General features: G+C 33.3%; 1 protein-coding gene across 1 annotated transcript; it reads left to right on the top strand.

Annotated features, from left to right (window-relative positions):
• Positions 1-3,825: 3,825 nt before the first annotated feature.
• On the top strand, positions 3,826-13,778 carry LOC149526705 (putative LRR receptor-like serine/threonine-protein kinase At1g56140). The gene is given in 29 exon segments (XM_089784896.1): positions 3,826-4,170; positions 5,571-5,760; positions 6,287-6,358; positions 6,588-6,659; positions 7,263-7,334; positions 8,102-8,173; positions 8,279-8,350; positions 8,468-8,542; positions 8,652-8,723; positions 8,853-8,924; positions 9,007-9,078; positions 9,173-9,244; positions 9,381-9,446; positions 9,776-9,838; positions 10,093-10,137; positions 10,285-10,346; positions 10,472-10,851; positions 10,978-11,173; positions 11,253-11,414; positions 11,492-11,495; positions 11,742-11,810; positions 11,812-11,860; positions 11,973-12,180; positions 12,493-12,509; positions 12,511-12,589; positions 12,592-12,724; positions 13,145-13,295; positions 13,397-13,674; positions 13,676-13,778. Coding segments are annotated over 29 exon segments (3,147 nt in total). The 5' UTR covers positions 3,826-4,001.
• The last annotated feature ends 7,074 nt before the right edge of the window (positions 13,779-20,852 follow it).

Genomic DNA, 20,852 nt, shown 5'->3' with positions numbered 1-20,852 from the left:
ATATTTCTTATAAATTAACACAATATATAAACTCTATATATTAAAAGACATTACAAGTTAATTAATAATTATAGTTTCTTGAATTAATTTAATTAACTATATGGATTTGTCCTTAATTTCATAAAATTAAAAAAAATAGTTAGGTTCCAAAACTATTTTAATTTCAAAAGCTTTCTTTAAGTACATATATTATAAGTTTATATAAATAATGGTATATATATTATAATTAATAATTTTATAAATTATAATTTTTGTAATATTAACACAAAATAGAAAGTAAATATATTTGTACTAAAAGTATATATATATATATATATAATAGTAATTCTATTTCTTTATAATATGAAATGATATTCATATTATTTAAATATAATTAATAATTTTTTAATTTAAATATATTAGTATCATCAGATTAATAATTAGAGTAACTATACTTTACATATATTTGTTAGTTTTTAACAAAAAGAATTGCTTGTAAAGTTGGTAAAAATTATATATTTTTAATTTAATTATTGAAATAATAAAAAAATATTTATAAATAGTAATCGAGTTCGAGTGTGTACCCAAGGGATGAAATTTGAACTTTACTCAAACTCGATATGGGTAGAGAAATCACTACCTAAACCTGTCTTAAATCCAAGTATAAAGTACCCTAACCCTATATAACCGATACACATTGCCATCCCTATTCCTCACTTGTAATATACAAAAAGGTTACCAGCATATAAATCTCGAACATATAATGAAGCTTAGTGATTGACGACATTTTGTATTGACGAAATTAATCTTTTGAGCATTCATTGGAGTATAACAACATTTTCAAACTTTTATAAAATTTTTATGCAGCAAAGTGATATAAAAGAAAATTTAGAGAATATTTGAGAAATGAAGGAAAGATATTATTGCTTTATGTTGTGCGTTTTGTTAGTAAAAGAAGGTATTTTTTATAAGCTTAGATATCCATTCTCAATAGGTATAGTTTGTGTCTGTTTCAAATAGTTACAATTGTTGGTCTCTTCAAACATACATGATTTTTTTTTCAATAGATGTAACCCTTCCTTTATTTTCTAATTTCCAATGGTCATAGCTTTTCCTTTTACTTTAATATGGAATTGTATTCCATATTTATTTGAAAATATCCAACAATCTCCCATCATTTTCAAATTAATCGAAATTTTTGATAATCCTGAAAATCAATTGCATAAATGAGAGTGTCTTTCTATAGAAACTTCACTTAGTAAAAATATGTTAAAATTAATCGAAATTACATGGTAGATTATGCTTTGAACCAGCTATTCCATTTGGTTAATCGAATACATCTCACACAACGATTTCAACACTAATGAATGCACTGTATCCTGCAATGCTTTTATGATCATGCGTCTGTATCCTCTTTTCATCAATGCTGTTAGAGCTAATATCTTGAAATCCTAGAAACGATCACATTTTACACTCATATAGCTAGATCCTATCAAGAATACCCCTATAACTAAAGCATTCTAACAAATATATGTTATAGGTTTGTCAAAAATTATAATTCATCATTTCCTTACCATTACAGTACCCAGTGCTTTATTTGGGATGAAATATAATATATTTTATGATAGTGCTAGTAGCCACATGCAGATGATATATTTTGTCTCATTGAACTCAGAACTTGACATTATACCAAGTGTTGAGTCAAGTTTCCACCATGAGTGACTTTCAATTTATGAGCTTGAGCCCTATCCTCTTTAAGGTTTGATTTACAAAATCTTTAATAAGACTTTTTGTTAAAGGATCCATCAAGTTTTCACTAAACTTCACAAAAGTTATAATAATCACTCCATCATAAATTAATTTTCGAACATAGTTATATCTTAATCTAATATGTCTAGACTTTCCAGTATACACTTGGCTATATGCTTTTGCTAGAGTTGCTTCACTATCACAATGGATGGAAATTGGAGAAATTAATTTCGGCTACAAAAGCATACCATAAAGTAAATTTCTTAGTCATTCGGCTTCCTTGGAGACAACAGCTAATGTAATAAATTCTGCTGCCATGATAGAATCCGTTATATACATTTATTTCTTAGACCCTCAAAAAATGGCACCCTTAAGCATGATATTTTCATCTTAGAATATTTTAATTTCAAAAATGACATCCGTTACATTTATATTTTTCATTGCAAAGTTATTTGGCAAAAACTTCTTTGTCTCGTCAACTTGTTCCAAATCCACACAAAAAATTAGCATATCATTCACACATAAACAAATTATAACACTTTTACCATTTTGAAATTTACTATATATGCACTTGTTAGATTTATTTATGTTGTAGCCATTCTCTAAAACAATTTCATCAAATTTTTGATCCATCCGCTTGTGGAAGCATGATCTTCTAAACTTGTGATCCAACTAGCATTTGAATATCTCTATGGTACTAATGGATATCTATTATAACAACGTTCATAATTGATTATTTTCTTTAAGTATCTTAGTACTTGATTTATGGCTTGTCAATGCATAATATCTGAATTACTTGTATACTTTCTTAACTTTTCAACAGTAAATGCTATATCTAGCTTTGTACATATTATTGTATGCATTAAGCAACTAATTACTCTTGTATATTGTAATTGATTAATAGCCCTACCAGTATTAGGTATTAATTTAATTTAAGAATTTATAAGTGTAAATATTAGTATATAATTACTAAGATTAAAATTTTTAAGTATTGTTTGAATATAGTGTGGTTGTGATAAAATTATAGTATTTTTATCACGAAATATTTTAATTTCCTTGTCATTTTGCACTGTGATGTTCAACTTTATGCAATCAAAGATCAGCCACCAGAATAGCGGTCTTGGGACACAGTTGCAACTATACAAATTAAATTATGCAGTCACAACTTTATGCATAAAGTTCAATAGCAGTTCAACTTTATGCAGTCAAAAATCAGCCACCAGAGTATCTCCCTCATATCCTTTTCAGTAGTTGTCGAAACATGACTTTTTCAATAGCTGTACTTGAGGTGACCACAGCCTCCGTTTTTGTCTTTATAGATGAATTTATCAATAAAATTCTCTCCTCTAGACTCTACCTTAACAGCTAACAATTCAGTTTTGAAAAAGATCTCAAATGTTTTTGTTAATCTAAGCACCGGATAATTTTCCACTCATTCATAACTAAACTATACAAATTTGTCTTGTGAAATTAATTAACATGCAAAAAATTTTTGTTCTTATTTGTGTTATTTGGGATCGTTACAACCACCTTTATGGTTATTGTTCAAGCTTCCTTCACTCATTGATTTTTATGTTAAAGAGGAGTTTTCAGTGAACTTATAACGACGGTTGTGAGGTTAATAAAATTACTTTCAAAAAAACCATGTAAAATATATTGTTGGTGGGGAACCTTCGTACAAGATTGGCTCCCATCCTTGTAATATATTTTTTTAAAAAAAGAAAACCGATCACGTAAGTTTTGGCAAGTGGAATGGTGGATGGACATAGAAGTGGGTCAAGCCACCCAATTCTGGTGGCTTGACTTTCATTTCATATCATCCACTACCCAACTTGCAGAAACTTTCATATAATAATCACCTTGTAAGCAATATTGCACTGATTGCTGATGACCCAACACTTAAAAATTCTAAGAACAACTGAATTTGGATGATGCACCAAAGGCCAAACTTGTTTCACGCTTATTCACCAACTGAAAGGGCATTGCCCGCTTGCCTGCAGGTCAATGGTGCGGGTCCTCAAATACTAAATGAATCAACTGACACGTAAAACATACTTTTGTATATCGGTATTGAAATTCCGTTGGCGTTTGGGTTTGCCTGGTCCGTTGCAAGTCCCTAATACAACAAAAATTTACTAGTATATATTACCAGTATTCTAACAATAATAAAGAAGTTGATATATATTGTCTATAATTGACCAGGCTCCTTCCTTGGCGTTTCTCTCAGCTACAGTGCAGCGCTAGAGGCTAATTTAAAAGTGGGCACTAAGTGCATGTATATCCCCATTTCTCTATTCGTGAAAGAAAGGAAAAAGATGATTATGAGTACGAAGATGCCATCTTCTTCCAAATGGTTCTTCTTCTTCTTCTTCGTGATTTCCTTTGTTGCTTTCAGCATATCCAACGCCCAGACTCAGAATGCTACAACGGATCCATCTGAAGGTTGGTCTCTTTCTCTCCCTCTCTATCTCTGCATCTTTGCAAAATACCATGTGTGCCTGAACGTCGTCAACTTCATGAATGTAAGTCGAAAAAAGAAATGGAAAGAAAATACAAAGAAATTAAAGAACAGTACCGTTCCAAGATCATCTTTATCCAGGATATAGTTATACTTAGAATTCTAGTGAAACTATCCAAGCTCTTTCGTATACTTGCTGCAACTCTTCAGATAACTGCTATTTCCTCTAGTCTTCGAATTGCGATGGAACTGCATCAATCCAAATCCCCAACAAAACTTTCTCTCTCTACAACCAGTCCTATCATTTGTTGGGCTAATTCTGCTGGGTCAAATTATCCAGAAAAAGAAAATAAAAAAGTTGGTTTATGCTTGGTTATCGGGCTGCTATAGTGGCTACTGTTTTACGATTCATGCTCTTAACTCTTAATTAATTAGAAGATTGTACCGCTTTTGGTTGTTTAATTATTTAAAGATGGAAAGTGTTACTTCCTTTTGCATATAATTGGCTAACTGTATACTTATCCTTTTTCTTAAAAGAGATAAGTATGAACGGATAAATATCTAAGTTAATTATTTAATTTAAAATTTTTGATGTCTACATCATTACAAATAAATTTGTTAAATTAACTTGTTAATTAATATTTCTTGATGAACCAACATGTGCTTTGGTTTCATAAAATATCCGAATGAGATACAATACTCGATTTTTTTAATAAAATACATTGATGATTTTTTTTGAAGACAATTCTATATGATTCGTAATAATATTTTAAAAAAATTCTTAAATTATTTTAAAAAATTTAATAAATAAGATTTTTTTAACAGTTGATTAATTACTAGCAATTAAAATGTCACTTATTATTTTTATAATCACATGATGTTGATGTGATGTTGAGATAAAAAATAAAATTTATCATGAAATTATATTATTATATCATATTATCATTCATTATAACATATCAGTATGTCACGTTTTGATTAATAATAATAAATCAACTGAATTAATTATTGGAGACTATTTGATATAAAATAAAAATATAAAGATATGATTAAATGTAATAAAAAAATTTTAAAATTTTTTTGAATAAGCTTGATTTTAAATGTAATATATACTAGACAAATGAAATTATGATAATAGTTACTCTATATAATCTTAGACAAAAGGCAAAGTAGTTCATTTTGAATTGGTTTTATTGCTTCCACATGTTCAAATAGTCATACATTCACATGTACACGATCATATTAATGTGATAGTTAAGAGACATAGAGTTCTTTGTTCAACTTGTTAGTTAGCCATAATTGACTGTTTTGGGTAGACATGTATATATTTTTTCTGACATGTAGTGTATTTTTTTCTTCAATATTATGAATGGAAAATTAACAGTAAGGGCGTTGAACTCAATATTCCAACAATGGGAAACACTAGCTCCGGAGACTTGGAACATCAGCGGAGAGCCATGCAGTGGACTTGCTCTTAGTGACAGTGATTCTGTGTTTGAGGATTCTTCTAATAACCCAGCTATCAGATGTGATTGTTCTTTTGAAAATGGCACCACCTGCCACATAACTAGACTGTATATATATGCTCTCCCTCACTCTCCTTTTAACACTTTATTATAACAATTCAATAAGGCCAAGGTCGAAACTGGTCCGCTTTTGATTTTTTTTTTTTTTTGTGTTATGGTTTTTATGTTTCAAGCTTGTTTGAATATTTAGAGCAACCCTTCCAAACTCTCCCAATTGCACTGGACCCGTAACCCCTTCTCGCTGCAATAACCCCTTTAAACATTGCTAAACCCATAACCTCTACGTGATAGGGAAAAATTTTCATCGTGCTACTCTGCACCTGAATTTTAATAAATAGCGAAAGCTTCATGATTATTTTTGGCATGACAGGTCAAGTTAACATTTCTGGGACTGATCCTATTTTAGCACAAAGCATTTGGACCATGCAATTGGATACCTTATATAAACAATCATAATCCTAGAATTCTTGGATATTCCTCATTGTAATGTTGAGCTGAGTTCTTTCTTTTTTTTATCCTTCGTATATATTACCTCTGCTGTGATTTGAAATCATGTCTAAACAATTATTTTCAGGAGGGTATTTGCTCTAGAAAAGCGAGGACAGATACCAGAGGAGCTTTTAGCTTTGAGATTTCTAACCTTCTTGTATGAATACTCTCTCTCTTCTCCTCATGTAATTCATTTTTATAAACCAATTAAAACTACTAACTTTTAAGATTTTGCAAATAGCAAATGATATACAAGTTTTATTTTTACATATTAATATCTATGGATATACGTCTTTTAGACATGGAAACTGTTTAGATTAGACATACTAATTACAATTGGAGTTTTAAAGACACTAATTATGACCATTCATTGTTTGGTGACGCAGGAAGATTGATCAAAACTTCTTCACTGGTCCCTTGCCAGCTTTTATTGGAAATATGTCTAGACTAGCGTTTCTGTGAGTACTGAAACATTGTGCCATAAATGCAGTATATTCATTATCAGTTGATATTATTTCCCACAAATTTTCAGTGTCTAGCAAGCTTTGTATAGGTTTTCAAGGCCTTACAATGCGTTTCCAGCAGCTGTAGTTAAGAATTAGCAACACAATGAAAAGAGGGAAAACAGGGTGCTCCTTATTTTATGCATGGTCCTCTTAAATGCTTAATTTGAGTCGCCTAATTTCTTTGCTATCTCCTTTACATATAATTGGCTTATAATCTAGTAGTAAAGTTTTTAAGTATTTAATCGAATTATTGTCCAAAGAAAGGCGGCTTTTATAATGAAGGAAAGGCAATAACAAGCTTGTCTTAGTAAAACTTGGAGTAAAATGTTTCCTAGCATGAATGAAATCATTTTTTTTTTCTGCATATGGTACAATCTCATCCTCTTTTTTACTCTTTTTACATTGATGTACATACATTCATTTTTACTGTATGAGAATGGTAATTGTATTTATTTGAATAAGAAAATTCGATTGATTTAAGTTACTATTATTGGTAATTTCTTACTTAATAAGAGATGCTGATTCTTTGTATGACACTTAAAAATAAATTGACAGGTCAGTTGCTCAGAATTCATTCTCTGGACCCATTCCTAAGGAGATTGGAAATCTTAAGGATCTCTATTTGCTGTAAGACTTGAAGAAATTCTCTAAAATGAAACATGAATCATCTTGTTCATATAGCATACTTCCATCATATAAATAAAAATGTAATTCTCTCTGCTATAATATATATATATATATATATGCATGCCCATGTAATCAAGGTTAAGATTTAGTTAATGATTTCTTAATTAAATGTTGCTTAATTCATTTATTCTGGCTGCTGTTTGGAAGGAAGCTGCTGCCCGTAATTTGCTAGCTATGTACTGGACTAGTTGCTGTAGTGATGTGTTGCTCTGATATCATGGAAAAAAAAAAAAGTGATATCAGCTCTTTTCTACAAAATTTAAAGAAATAAGTGATATGTTTCTTCTTTTATGGACAACTGTATTTTTTTTATCAGAAGATAATTCCGTTGGACAACTGTAGATTTCCTGCTTTATTAACTCTCAAACATATATTTTCACTTGAAGATTAACAATATTTGAGGTATAGTTAAAAAAAGAAGCACCATAAAAGAGAAAAGTAGGTATTGGTCATTCAAAATATTAATTTCTTTAAGATACTTGATTTTTAAAGACTTGACTTTCCTATGAGGCTCTAGATCCTAAGAGTAGCAAAATCTAATAAAGTGATTTCTTGTTCTTTCTTTTCTATGTTAAAATTGCATTATTTAAAAATGTATGCATTCCAATACACCTATATCTACCTATGCATGTATACCGACTACACATATAGAACCCCATATTTTGCTGATTTATTCACAAAAAACTAAGATGGTGTGTGTCATGCAGGTCTCTTGGTACTAATAATTTATCGGGAACGATCCCTCCAGAGCTGGGTAATCTAGCTAAACTTCAGCAAATGTGAGTTATAACTTTGTCTCTAGTTTGTTTTAGGCTTGGAAGGATTGCATTAATATTTTTATGATCATCGGACATTAAGACAAGAGTGGTTTATGACTGTGACAGTTACATTAACAGTTGTGGATTGACTGGTGAAATCCCCTCAACATTTGCTAACCTTCGAAATTTGCAAATTGTGTAAGAAAGACCAAGAATCATGATTCTTTTGTATACTTATTGCTTTTTGTTTCATCTGCTCTTGAAAATTTCCTTAGCTTACCTTGGCTTGGTAATAGTCAGCTTGTTGAATTTCAGGGGAGCATCAGATAACGCTTTCACAGGCAAAATACCTGACTTCATTGGCCATAACTGGACAACGCTTCAATCATTGTAAGTTATCAAAACAATTTTCTTTGTAATATTCAAAAAAAAAAAAACAAATAAGAAAAATAGCCCTATTCTGCTACTTTCTTGAATTGTCTGTCACATGAAACTACAGGAGACTTGAAGGGAACTCTTTCGAAGGTCCTATACCATCCAATATTGGAAACTTAACCTCACTGACGATTCTGTGAGTAGATTTTTGTTTCTCAAGTTACTCCCACCACCCTCCAAGCCCCCAACCCTCAGGCTGTCTTTCTCTACATAGTCACTGTTGAAGACATGTAATATCTGATATGAATGTGTTTGAATCATGTAGGCGAATTTCTGGAATATACAACGGGAGCTCTTCTCTTGATTTTGTTAGAAATTTAAAGAACATAGCTGACTTGTGAGTTAAACATACTCTATAACATCTTCTTGTGTCATCTGTGACTGACTAACAAACATTTTTTTTTTCTTTTTTCCTGTAGAGTTCTAAGAAATGTTTTACTAACTGGTAGTATTCCCACTGACATCGCTGAATTCCAGTCTTTACAAAAGCTGTAAGTTTTATTCACAAATTAACTGCCAGCACTGTAACTTAATTACAAGTTTTCTCTGCTTTACTAATTTTTATCAATTTCGTTTTTCGTCCAGGGATTTGAGTTTCAACAACTTAACAGGTCAAATTCCAAGCGAATTGTTCAATATGAATTCTCTTACATACATGTAATTTCGCCCCTTCAACACTTGAAAATCTCATCTATGTCAGGCTTATCTATAATATGTGTTTCTGGCTCTGTGCTTGTCACTTGACTGACATTCTTTCTTTTGTTTCTTATTTTCATGCCGTTGAAATGGCCAGGTTTCTTGGAAATAATAGTCTGTCGGGTACCCTTCCTAGTCAAAAGAGCCAAAGTCTAAAGAATATGTAAGTCATCATATCACACTACCGTATTATTGAATCAGTTGCCAGCAATTATTATGATGAGTGCTGTTTTCACTCATTGCATCATTTTGAATCCCAATTAATGTCATTTCTGTCCATGAGGAGGGTTTTTAAGTTTTATGAGAGGGGGATGATGAGTGATGAGTGATGAGTGATGAGTGATGAGTGATGCTGCTTGTAGACAGCACCGTTTGATGAACATCAACAACTGTAATGCCATTAGTCAGAGTCTAGTGAACAGAGGCAGTTGAAAATTATATCCAGGTTATGCGTTCCTACTCACCTTTATCTAACGTAATTCTCTGATGCAGAGATGTATCTTACAATCATCTATCAGGAACTTTGCCCTCATGGGTATACTCAAGCTTACAACTGTATGTCTCTTAAACCATGACTCTTCATTATCTTTGTTTTCCAATTTTGATACTTTGCTTTGAGGATGAGGCTTTCTGGTGCTCAAATGGAGCATATTTTTTCATAATCATCATTAATATAGATGTAATATGCCTAAAAACAATGTGACAGCCGGTCCCATATTTGAAACACACATGTGGGATGAGGAAATTCATCAAATATTTACAGACACGGATTAAGAGAATAATTGATCGTTTTATGGCATTCTATGTAGGAATGTGGTGGCCAACAACTTTACACTCAACAGCTCAGACATGAGGTGAGTTATTGCCCCTACCACTCAGTTTTTATCTTCCCCTTTCCAACTTTTCCCTATGAGTAAATGGCTGCTGCCGTTGCAGCTATGCGATGCATTATTTTCCAAATGTCAAATCCTGATGAACAATAATATTTTCAAATTCCACAGACTTTTACCAGGATTGCAATGCCTTCAAAGAGGTTTCCCATGCAACAGAAATGCTCCACGATGTAAGCTTCGCTAAAACTTCGGTATCAGTCTATATTGTTGAGATTTTAATTAAATGTAGAATCCTGGGGAGATAATGACAATAGCTTAGTTATTTGCTAATCATATCTCAATGTTGGCATGGCAGATGCAAACTTTGCAATCAAGTGTGGCGGTCCACAGATGATTGCAGATGGGATACTGTTTGAGGCTGAAAATAATACTCTGGGCGCAGCAACGTTCAATGTGACCAGTACACAGAAATGGGCAGTTAGCAACGTAGGTTTATACGAAGACAGGGAGAATCCGCTGTATGTGCAAAACACTTTTGCACAAGTGAAAAGCACCAACACACCTGAGATTTATCAGACTTCAAGGATATCCCCTCTATCACTCAGATACTATGGCCTAGGCCTTGAGAATGGGCCCTATACTGTGAATTTGTTCTTCGCGGAAACAGCTTACCCAGACAGAGGCACTCAGTCTACGAAGAGTCTAGGAAGGCGTGTTTTTGATATTTATATTCAGGTATTTCTCTCAAGTATAGATCATAAACTTCATTCCCTCTATTTGCAGTGTTTATATGAATGCAATATGTTCATTTAATTTTACATTGAGGAATTTTAATGCTATATCTCACCACTGCTTCCCTAGGGATCCCTAAAAGTGAAGGATTTCGATATTTCAAAGGAAGCAGGTGGAGCCGAGAGAGCAATTGCTAGGAATTTCACTGCTAATGTGACAGAGAACCATCTTGAAATTCATCTGTTTTGGGCTGGCAAGGGGACCTGCTGTGTACCAGAACTAGGTTACTATGGTCCATCCATTTCAGCAATTAGTGTTGTCCCAGGTAAGAATCTTTATTTAAGATTCTTCAAATGTGCTTATCTTTTTTCTGCTGCTTCTGATAATTCTATTTTTTTGCTCAGATTTTATACCAACTGTTAGTGGGTTACCACCGGGCACTTCTAAAAGGAAAAACCGGACAGCATTGTTTGTTGGTATCGTAGTTCCTGTTGGAGTTGCGGCGTTGATACTGATATGTGTAATTATTCACTTTAATAGAAGAAAAGAATATGATGATGAGGAAGGTAAGAGCATCCGTACATCAAAAAGCACAAAGTAATTCTATATCAACAGAAGATGCGAGTTCATTTAAAACAATGAGTCATGTCAGTAGCCCACTTTTGTCCCTGCAGCTTCTGTAAAGGTCCTATGCATCTGTTAGCACGTTGAATATCAATTTTTAAAAGGGCACAATCTGGTCTTCTAAAAGGCCTTAGCGGTTAAAATTTGGGATGCTTCTCCAATGTGGCACTATTTACAAGTCTTTCAATATTAAATATTAATCTTCTAAAGTTTTTTGTGTTTCATCACTACAACTTACAGCCTACTCCTTGCCTCACTTGACTTTTCAGTTGCTGTCTCGCAATTGGTCCTAGACCAAACACATTTAGCTATGCTGAGTTGAAAGCCGCCACAGAAGACTCAGTCCTTCAACAAATTAAAGGAAAGGGGATTTGGAGCAGTATACAAGGTAAGCTATGTTTTACATTTAGCATGTTATCATGATGCTGGCCTGACATGTAATGAAAAAATTTGAGAGGATGACTTATATTTCAACCTTACTAAGTTAAGGTACCTCGTAGGGTACACTTTCTGATGGGAGGGTAGTAGCTGTGAAGAACTTTCAGTAGCATCTCACAAGGAAAAGTCAATTTATTGCTGAGGTAGCTACCATATCAGCAGTGCAACATCGCAATCTTGTCAAACTATATGGATGCTGCATCGAAGGGAAAAGGCATCTCCTTGTTTATGAGTATCTTGAGAACAAAAGCCTTGACCAGGCACTCTTTGGTATGATGAACACTGTATAATTCTCTCATGCTTCCTCTGTTTTGACTTTGGAACCGTAGATAATAGGTTCTCTTCACTTACATAATTGTTAGCTAATGGATCTAACTTATTATTTTACTACTGGCTGTTGCTGAAACAGATGAAAACATAAAAGAATGGATTTTAATCTTATGATTAACAAGTGCAAGATTTGTATATTTTCCCTTGTTCAGTCTTTTGCAGGAAAATTCGATTATGCGCATGCCAATTTATTCCGTTGTTGATTGCTCATTAGTGAACTACTTAATAGGATTTCTGGCACTGTAAATGCAGGACGCAGTGACTTGCATTCTTGATTGGGCAACCCGCTTCAATATCTGCTTAGCAACTGCAAGAGGGTTAGCTTATCTTCATGAGGGGTCTAGGCCCAGATCGTACACAGAGATGTTAAGGCAAGTAATATTTTGCTTGACGCAGAACTGTGCCCAAAAATATCTGATTTTGGATTGGCAAAGCTATATGATGACAAGAAAACGCACATCAGCACACGGGTTGCAGGAACCATGTAAGCCTCGTAAGCCTTTAGTTCGAATGTCCTTCCTTCATGGCCTTTTTAGTTATTTGTTTATCATTATAATGTTCTTTTTATAAACTGACCACACTTACACTAAGCCAGTGTAAAATGGTTAAAGTTTTGCGATAAAAACGACAAATGACTATTAAGCACATATAGAAGTTAGCTTCGAAACTATTACCGACCACCCTCCCCCTTTTCCTTTCCTTGTCTTTCGTAATTATTATGCAATTGTTAGGCTAATGGTACTACTGTCACTAATGCCTCATGTACTAAATTTCAAAGGCTTGAAGGCTTAGCATAGACCTTACTTCTATCTAAATTATTTGACTCCAAGGTTTCAGTAACCGAGTAACTAGATATAGGAATTTTCTGGATAAACATTCACCATGTGATTTAATTATCTTGAAGTGGCTACCTGGCGCCAGAGTATGCAATGCGAGGGCATCTCACTGAGAAAGCTGATGTTTTTGGCTTTGGAATTGTTGCTTTGGAGATTCTCAGTGGTAGACCAAACTCTGATAACAGCTTGGAGGATGGCAAGATCTATCTCCTCCAATGGGTAAGTATTAAGAAATCTTTTTTCATAAATAGCAGTTTTGAGTGCCTTCAAAGGACTTTAAAATTCATGATGCATGAGATTTATTTCTACGATGTTTCTAGGCATGGGCTTTACATGAAATTAACCAAAGCTTGGATCTGGTTGATCCAAATTTGGTGGAGTTGGATGAAAATGAAGCTCTCCGAGTGATGGGAGTGGCACTTCTGTGCACCCAGGGATCACCAACGATGCGGCCGTCAATGTCCCGTGTCGTTGCTATGCTTGCAGGAGATATTGAAGTGAGCGGTATTATAACAAGGCCAAGTTATCTAACTGACTGGGATTTTAAGGATTTAACAGGCAGCTTTATGACAGAAGATACACAAAACTCCATTGCATCTGAATACTGACAACAATAGTAATATCAACATTAACCCAGGGGCAGCACCAAATCTTTCTACGGTAAATGTCACCGAATTTAGTGACATTATCGAAGGAAGGTGACAAGTGTTGGACATTATCAACGATATCAAGGGAAGAATGAGAAGAAGAAAATCATTTTATAGATTTGCACATTTAAAAAGTCATGTCTGTACAAAAAGATATATTTTTTATCTATAAATAAGATTTGATCTCTAAAAAATGAACAAACAGAAAAATTTGTAATCACTCTTTCTATTTTTTTTTCAAATTTTTCTCGTATTGTTTCTATATTGTTTTATTGTATGAAAATTTTTTTAAAAGTTTAATAATCTTATTATATGTCAATGAGTGCTTAATGTATTGATTTAGTTAAGATAAAATGTAATCAATTACTAAATTTCAAAAAATACACAAATATTTATTGCATCTGAGAATACTAACAATAGTAATATCAACATTAACCTAGGGGCTGCACCAATTCCTTCTTCAGTAATGCCACTGAATTCAGTGACATTGTTGAAGGAAGATGAAAGGTGTATATGTCACGATCCAAACCCAGGAACTGTGAACAATGCATGAGCCATGCAGGCAAAGCCGACAATTCCTAAGCAAGCCTCACAAAGATCGGGCAGTCAAGTGGACATTACCAATATTTCATGAAGCCTAAACGGCACATTTCATAACATAAGTCCAAATATGTCCATAACATACTACCCATAACATTTCAACCAACAAAAGTACAACCATGTACTATTTACAAAAGCCATACATTAGCTATCATGGTGAGTCTAAGCCAGTACAAAATGAACCAAGGTTTATACATATTAAAGAATATACAATGCCATTAAATAAAACTACCAACATTTGTACAAAATCCAATGGAGTGGACTTGTAGACAAGGTTCCTACCCGGTGCCGAAATTGTCGATTTATCCAATCAACGCTATCACTCGTTCTCACATGGAAACCCACAATCTATTTGTCTGCACATAGCAGCAAACAATGGGATGAGTCTCCAATGACTCAGTGAGCGGGTAGAGAATAAACAAGTACAACAAAGATATATTCTTCAAACACAATGATATGAGAAATAACAATTTAAATGTACTAAAGCATGATATTTAATCAAAACTCCTCAGAGTATGTAAGTAAACGTTTAACCAACTTACCTTCCGCTAAGCATAATTCAAGATTTGTTATATACTTACCACGTCGATCAAGACTCATCAAAGCACGCAAGGACGTGAGATTCTTACTCATAGTCTCTAAACATCAAAGAATTGTATCCGAATATTTTGTTTATTAGCTGATACATTATCCTCTACCTCAAAAGTAAAGTTCAAACCCCTCATTCCCTAATTAAAAAAAAAAACAAAACAAGCCCAAGGCTGAGGTCTCTATGGTAAACAAGACTAAAAGGGCTGCAACACTTTCTTACTAATCTGTACCATTGTCCTGAACACTTTCATTCGATGGAGTTAAGTCAAGAAGTCCTCCCGAATAAAGAAGACACGTCTAGGGCTGAGGCTGCTGATGGTAAACAAGACCATGGGGGCTATGACACCTTCTGACTAGACCGTATCATCGTCCTACAAGTATTCATCAGATGTAACCATGCCAACATCAGTTAATTGTTGTCATTTTATGTGCAAGGATCATTCCCATGGCCATTAAACATCATTTGTACATAATCGAGAATGTAGCATAATCAACCTTCACATTTCATATTCACCATAGTTCACTAATGACCTTGTCACGTAGAAGTTGTAATTGTGCTAAGGGCACCAAGTTAACATTTGTGCAAGCACATAGGCAAGGGCACCAAGTTAACAAAGTCGTTTTGCTGCTTATAGTCGTTAGGCATGTGTGGCTGTCTTGGGAATCTAAGCACAGATCCCTAGCATCATGAATTTTTAAGTCCTTTGAAGCCAAGTGTCTTGGGAAATTTTGTTTCATTTGTAGTACTCATTGTTTTAATGCCTTCAAAGGGTGTTTCATTTGAAGCCCGTGTCACCCTCTGTGGCTTCTTGGTGTTGAGGGCTTTGTGGTGGCTGAGCTGAAATTGGGGAATTTGTGCCCAAAATCTGGTTTGCTGGAGTCATGGATTTCCCCCGTTTGGACCAAGATCGGGTTTTCGGGGTGGGCTGCCTGATGGTCAAAACAATCTAACTCCTCAATCTTTTTGTGTCAACCCAACATCTGATGGGTTGTAAAGCGACCCACCTTGTGGTGGCCTATCACCGATGAGGGCCGGTTGTATTGCCCATCTTGAAATGGGTTAGAGGGGAATCGATCAGCATGGGGCTGGCTGTCTTGCGGTGAGCTAGCTTCAGCCTAACTGTCCTGGATTGTGCCAGATGGGCATGTGTTAAGTGCAACTGCGTGGGACGGGCTGGCCATACTCCGCAGTTCATCTGGCACTGAGTCAGATTCTTATGGCTCAAATTGTGATCTTTTACCTAGGTCCACAAATAACTGACTGGGATTTTAAGGATGTATAAAGCACCTTCGTGAGTGAAGAAACACAAACATCCATTGCATCCGATCATAGCGACATCAAAAGTACTAAGAACAAGAATATTCCAGGGAAAGGACCAATGCTCTCTCTCTCTAGTAAATGTTACTGAATTCACTTACATTATCGGAGAAAGAAGGTAGAGTTGTTTGTTCCATGCTGATAATGCCATGTCACTATGTTATAAACAGAACTAGGTATCTTTCCTATAAGTTGTTTCTCCTACTGCTTACTTTGTGGTCCTAGAAACTATACTTTCTGCGCATGTATAGAGTGAGTTGTCTTGTAACAAACGTTGGCAATATTTTGTGTTTCAGAGCATAAAGTCTTGTGGTCGTTGGATCATTGATGTATAATCATAAATATAGTTTTCAAAGTATAAAATATCTCCTTATCCCTCTACATTGTAATGTTCAACATTGTGCAGTCTACAGCGGTAAAATTCAAAAGTCTTCCTCAAATTATTTTAAAATGACACTTTGACCTTCTTGTTTTAAAAAATTGTTTTTGTTCTTTTAACTGTTAATGATGTTAGTACAATTAAAAAAAATAAAATTCAACACTACGTCATATACCTTTTTTAAAAAATATATATCTGTTCATCTTTCTCTTAAAAATTTTGATAAAGAAAAAAGTAAAAGAATTTGAATTTGAGAGGTAAAAAGAAATACAAAAAAATTTCACCAGACGCAAAGCAAGGAGGAGCTTTTATAGAAGTAACCCACGAAGGGAAAAACAAGAAATTAAAATCTTTTATTTGTTGTTGTTGATGATGGTTGATATTTCTTGGAAACTGTCCTTGAAGAGGAGAATATTCACTAACATTGACCCCTGCATCTGCCAAGGTCTTTCTTTTCTTTTCTACTTTTATGTTTTCTCTTTTTTTTATTTGGATTAACCACCCAAATCTGGTGGCTTCACTTTCATTTGAGATCATCCACCTAACTTGCAGAAGCTTTCACATAAAAACCACCTTGAAAGCAATATAACACGGATTGTCGATGACCCAACATTTAAAAATTCTACGAACCAATGGAATTTGGATTGTTAAAATAATTATATAATTATTTTAACATGGATGATGCACCAACTTGGTTCACGATTATTCCCCGTCCGAAAAGGCCAGCAGGTAAATTGTGCGGGTTCCCAAATACTAAATGAATCAATTGGCATAAATAAAACATATATTCCCTTGCGCTTTTGTCTTGTCTCTTGCAAGTCTCTACAGGCCTTACCAACCAACACAGCAAAAATTAACTACTATATAGTACCGGTTGACATTGTCTATAATTGACCAGGCTCCTTCCTAGTCGTTGCTCTGAGCTAAGGTGCAACGGAAGATGCTACTTTAAATGTGGGCACTAAGTGCATATATTCCCATTTCTCTATTCTTGAACGAAAGGGAAAAAATGATTATGAGTACGAAGACGACGCCATCTTCTTCCAAATGCTTCTTCTTCTCCTTCTTCCTCGTGATTTTCTTTCTTGCTTTCAGCGTATCCAACGCCCAGATTCAGAATGCCACCACGGATCCATCTGAAGGTAGTCTCTTTCTCTCCCTCGATATGTCTGCATCTTTGCAATATCCTAGGCGTGCCTGAACATCTTCAACTTCATGCATGTAAGTCGAAAAAATTCATGCACGTAAGTAGAAAAAAAAATTGGAAAGAAAACACAAAGAAATAAAAGAGCTTAACAAAAAAAAAAAAGGAGAGAGAAATAAAAAAACAGTACCATACCAAAATTATTTTTAAATTTAATCTCCACCAGAAAGTGAACTCATTTGGCTTCTGATTTGAAATCGAAATCTGGTTTAGATCTTTAATCTTTTGTGTTTAAATATAGTTTTTTTTTTGAAGTGTTGTGTTTAAATATAGTTGATCAGCTCTGCTGCTTCATTTCATTTCCGTTACGTGGTTTGTCATTGAGGTACTAATTGTTTTTACTGGATATGGTAAGAGTTGAAACTTGGAGACATCAAGTGATATTTCTCTTGGAATGATTGAAATCATTACTTGAATTTTTAATTTACAATATTTTTATAATGTATTATAAATGTGTTAATCATTTATTAATTGTGTTAATCGTATTTTAATTGTATTATTCATGTTAATCATATAAATATATTATAAATTATATAAATTTTAATTGTGTTGTATGAAAATTAATCATATATATTTAATAAACATGTTAATTGTGTTATACCGTATTACATGATTATTAAAGTATCTATATATATATATTTAAAATCTTGATAGGATTCATTAATTGTGTCGTATTCATATTTATCTAAATAATCATTAATATTTTATATTTACATAATACAATTAAGACATGAATACATGAATTGTCAAATATAACTAACCTTTTCAAACAAAAGCAAAACAAAAGCTTCTGTCCATCCTCCAGCACCCCTTGCGGAGCATCCTGCTCACTCCCCTGCACAAAAACAACATATTTTTCCCTTTACAAGAGTAAACCCTGGACAATCGTAATCAGAATCACACCAATACAAAATTCTCAACAAACATGCCATACAGTCATCCCAATCCCAACCAAAAACCCAGCTAACATGCTGTACAAAAACTAAGCAGCCCTTCACCAATCAACACAGAGGGATGAAACAGAACCAACACGGGGAAACTAATCAGTCAATGTCTAACACAAAAATAAACCACCACCCGAAGCCGCACCTTCTCCATGAGAGCCTTCCATCCAGCTCAAACCAAAACATAGGCATCCGGAGTGGGCAGCTCTATCGCGGCACACGAGGTATGAAACAGAATCATCAAAAGCATATATCAACGAATGGCGAACACAAAAAATGACATCACAGAGCCTTTGTTAGTATTAATCAGTATTATTTCTTTAAAACTATCAAGATTGCACCCATGAGAAATTTTTTTTGGTTATTTGGTGGTTAATAGATGGAAACTGTTACCTCCTTTTGCATATAATTGGTTAATGTATAATTATCTTTTTCCTTTAAAGATAAATATGAACGGATAAGTATCTAAATTTATTATTTAAAATTAATATAATGTTTTAAAATCATTAAATTATTTAAAAATGTTAAATAAATATGTATTTTTTTATTATATTTAATTAAGATCTTGTACTTTTATTTTAAATTAAATAGACTCTTATAATTATCATTAGTCATTCACTTATTATTTTAAATTCATGCAACGTTAATGTGGCCCTAATATGAAATGTGAAAAATATTATATAATCACGTCAACGGCAAGTGATATAAAAATGATGAGTGATATTATTTATTAATAACAATTAGTCAACTATTAATTATAAAAACTTATTTAGTTAAAAATAAAAATAAAAGATTTAATTGAGTAATTAATAAATAAAAACTTATTTAAAATTTTCAAAATAATTCAAAAATTTTATTAGATATTATCCCTTTAAGCTTATGGTGTCTAAGTCATTACACAATTAATTTGTTAACCTAACATGTTAACAAATAATTCTTGATGAAACAACTTGTACTTTGGTTTCCATAAAATATCTGAATTAGTTAGAACATTTAATTTTTTTTTAATAAAAAACATTGATACATTTTTTTTTTAATAAAACTCCGAATATGATTAGATATTTTATTTTGAGTTTCATCAAATTAACAGTAGTTATTATATTAATAATTAGAAATTAATATAAAACCATCATAATTATAATTTCTAAGTTTAAACATTATACCTAAAAGAGTTGTGCTTTTAATCCTATCGTTGTTGTCATTACCTTATCAGCAAAGCAAAATATATATATATAATTATGCTTTAAATTTTATCTTTGTTATTTTTTAGGCAATTTTTATAACAATAACCTAACGAACTAAATTCAAACCTAAAACTTTACATTTTTGACAGTCTTTTGCACCCAAAAGCTCGTTGCAATTGATGTAATAGTTAAGAGACATAAAATTCTTTGTTGACTTCTTAGTTAACCATAATTGACTATTTTTATAGACATGTAAATACTTTAGCTGACATGTATATTTTTTTCCTTCAATATTAATGAATGGGAAATTAACAGTGAGGGCGTTGAACTCAATATTCCAACAATGGGAAACACAGGCACCAGACACTTGGAACATCAGCGGAGAGCCATGCAGCGGACGTGCTCTTAGTGACAGTGATTCTGTGTTCGAGGACTCTTCTAATAACCCGGCTATTAGATGTGACTGTTCTTTTGAAAATGGCACTATCTGTCACATAACTAGACTGTATGTTTATGCTCTCTCTTGCTCTCCTTTTAGAGTTACCCTAGTAATATTTTAACCCATTATTACAACAGTGCAATAAGGCTAAGGCCACACTGAAACTTTTTGAAATTATGGTTTTCATGTTTGAACTTCGTTTGAATGTGTAGGGCAACTCTTCCAATAGCACTGAAGCAGTAGCCCCTTCTCACTGCAGTAACCCTTTTAAATGGCATTGAACCCTAACCTTTACGTGGTCGGGAGAAATGCTTATGACACTATTCTGCACGTGAATTTTAATAAACAGTGAAATTTTAATGATTATTTTTAACATGACATGTCAAATTGACATTCATATTTACCCTCGACATTGTTGTCCTTAGACTGATCTTATTTTAACCCAAAGCATTTGGACCATGCAATTGGAT

This window comes from Theobroma umbraticum, unplaced genomic scaffold (genome assembly GCF_002168275.2).
Source record: "Theobroma umbraticum cultivar Fairchild unplaced genomic scaffold, ASM216827v3 scaffold_204.0, whole genome shotgun sequence".
Lineage (NCBI taxonomy): Eukaryota > Viridiplantae > Streptophyta > Magnoliopsida > Malvales > Malvaceae > Theobroma > Theobroma umbraticum.
This window is presented reverse-complemented; position numbering and strand designations above follow the sequence as displayed.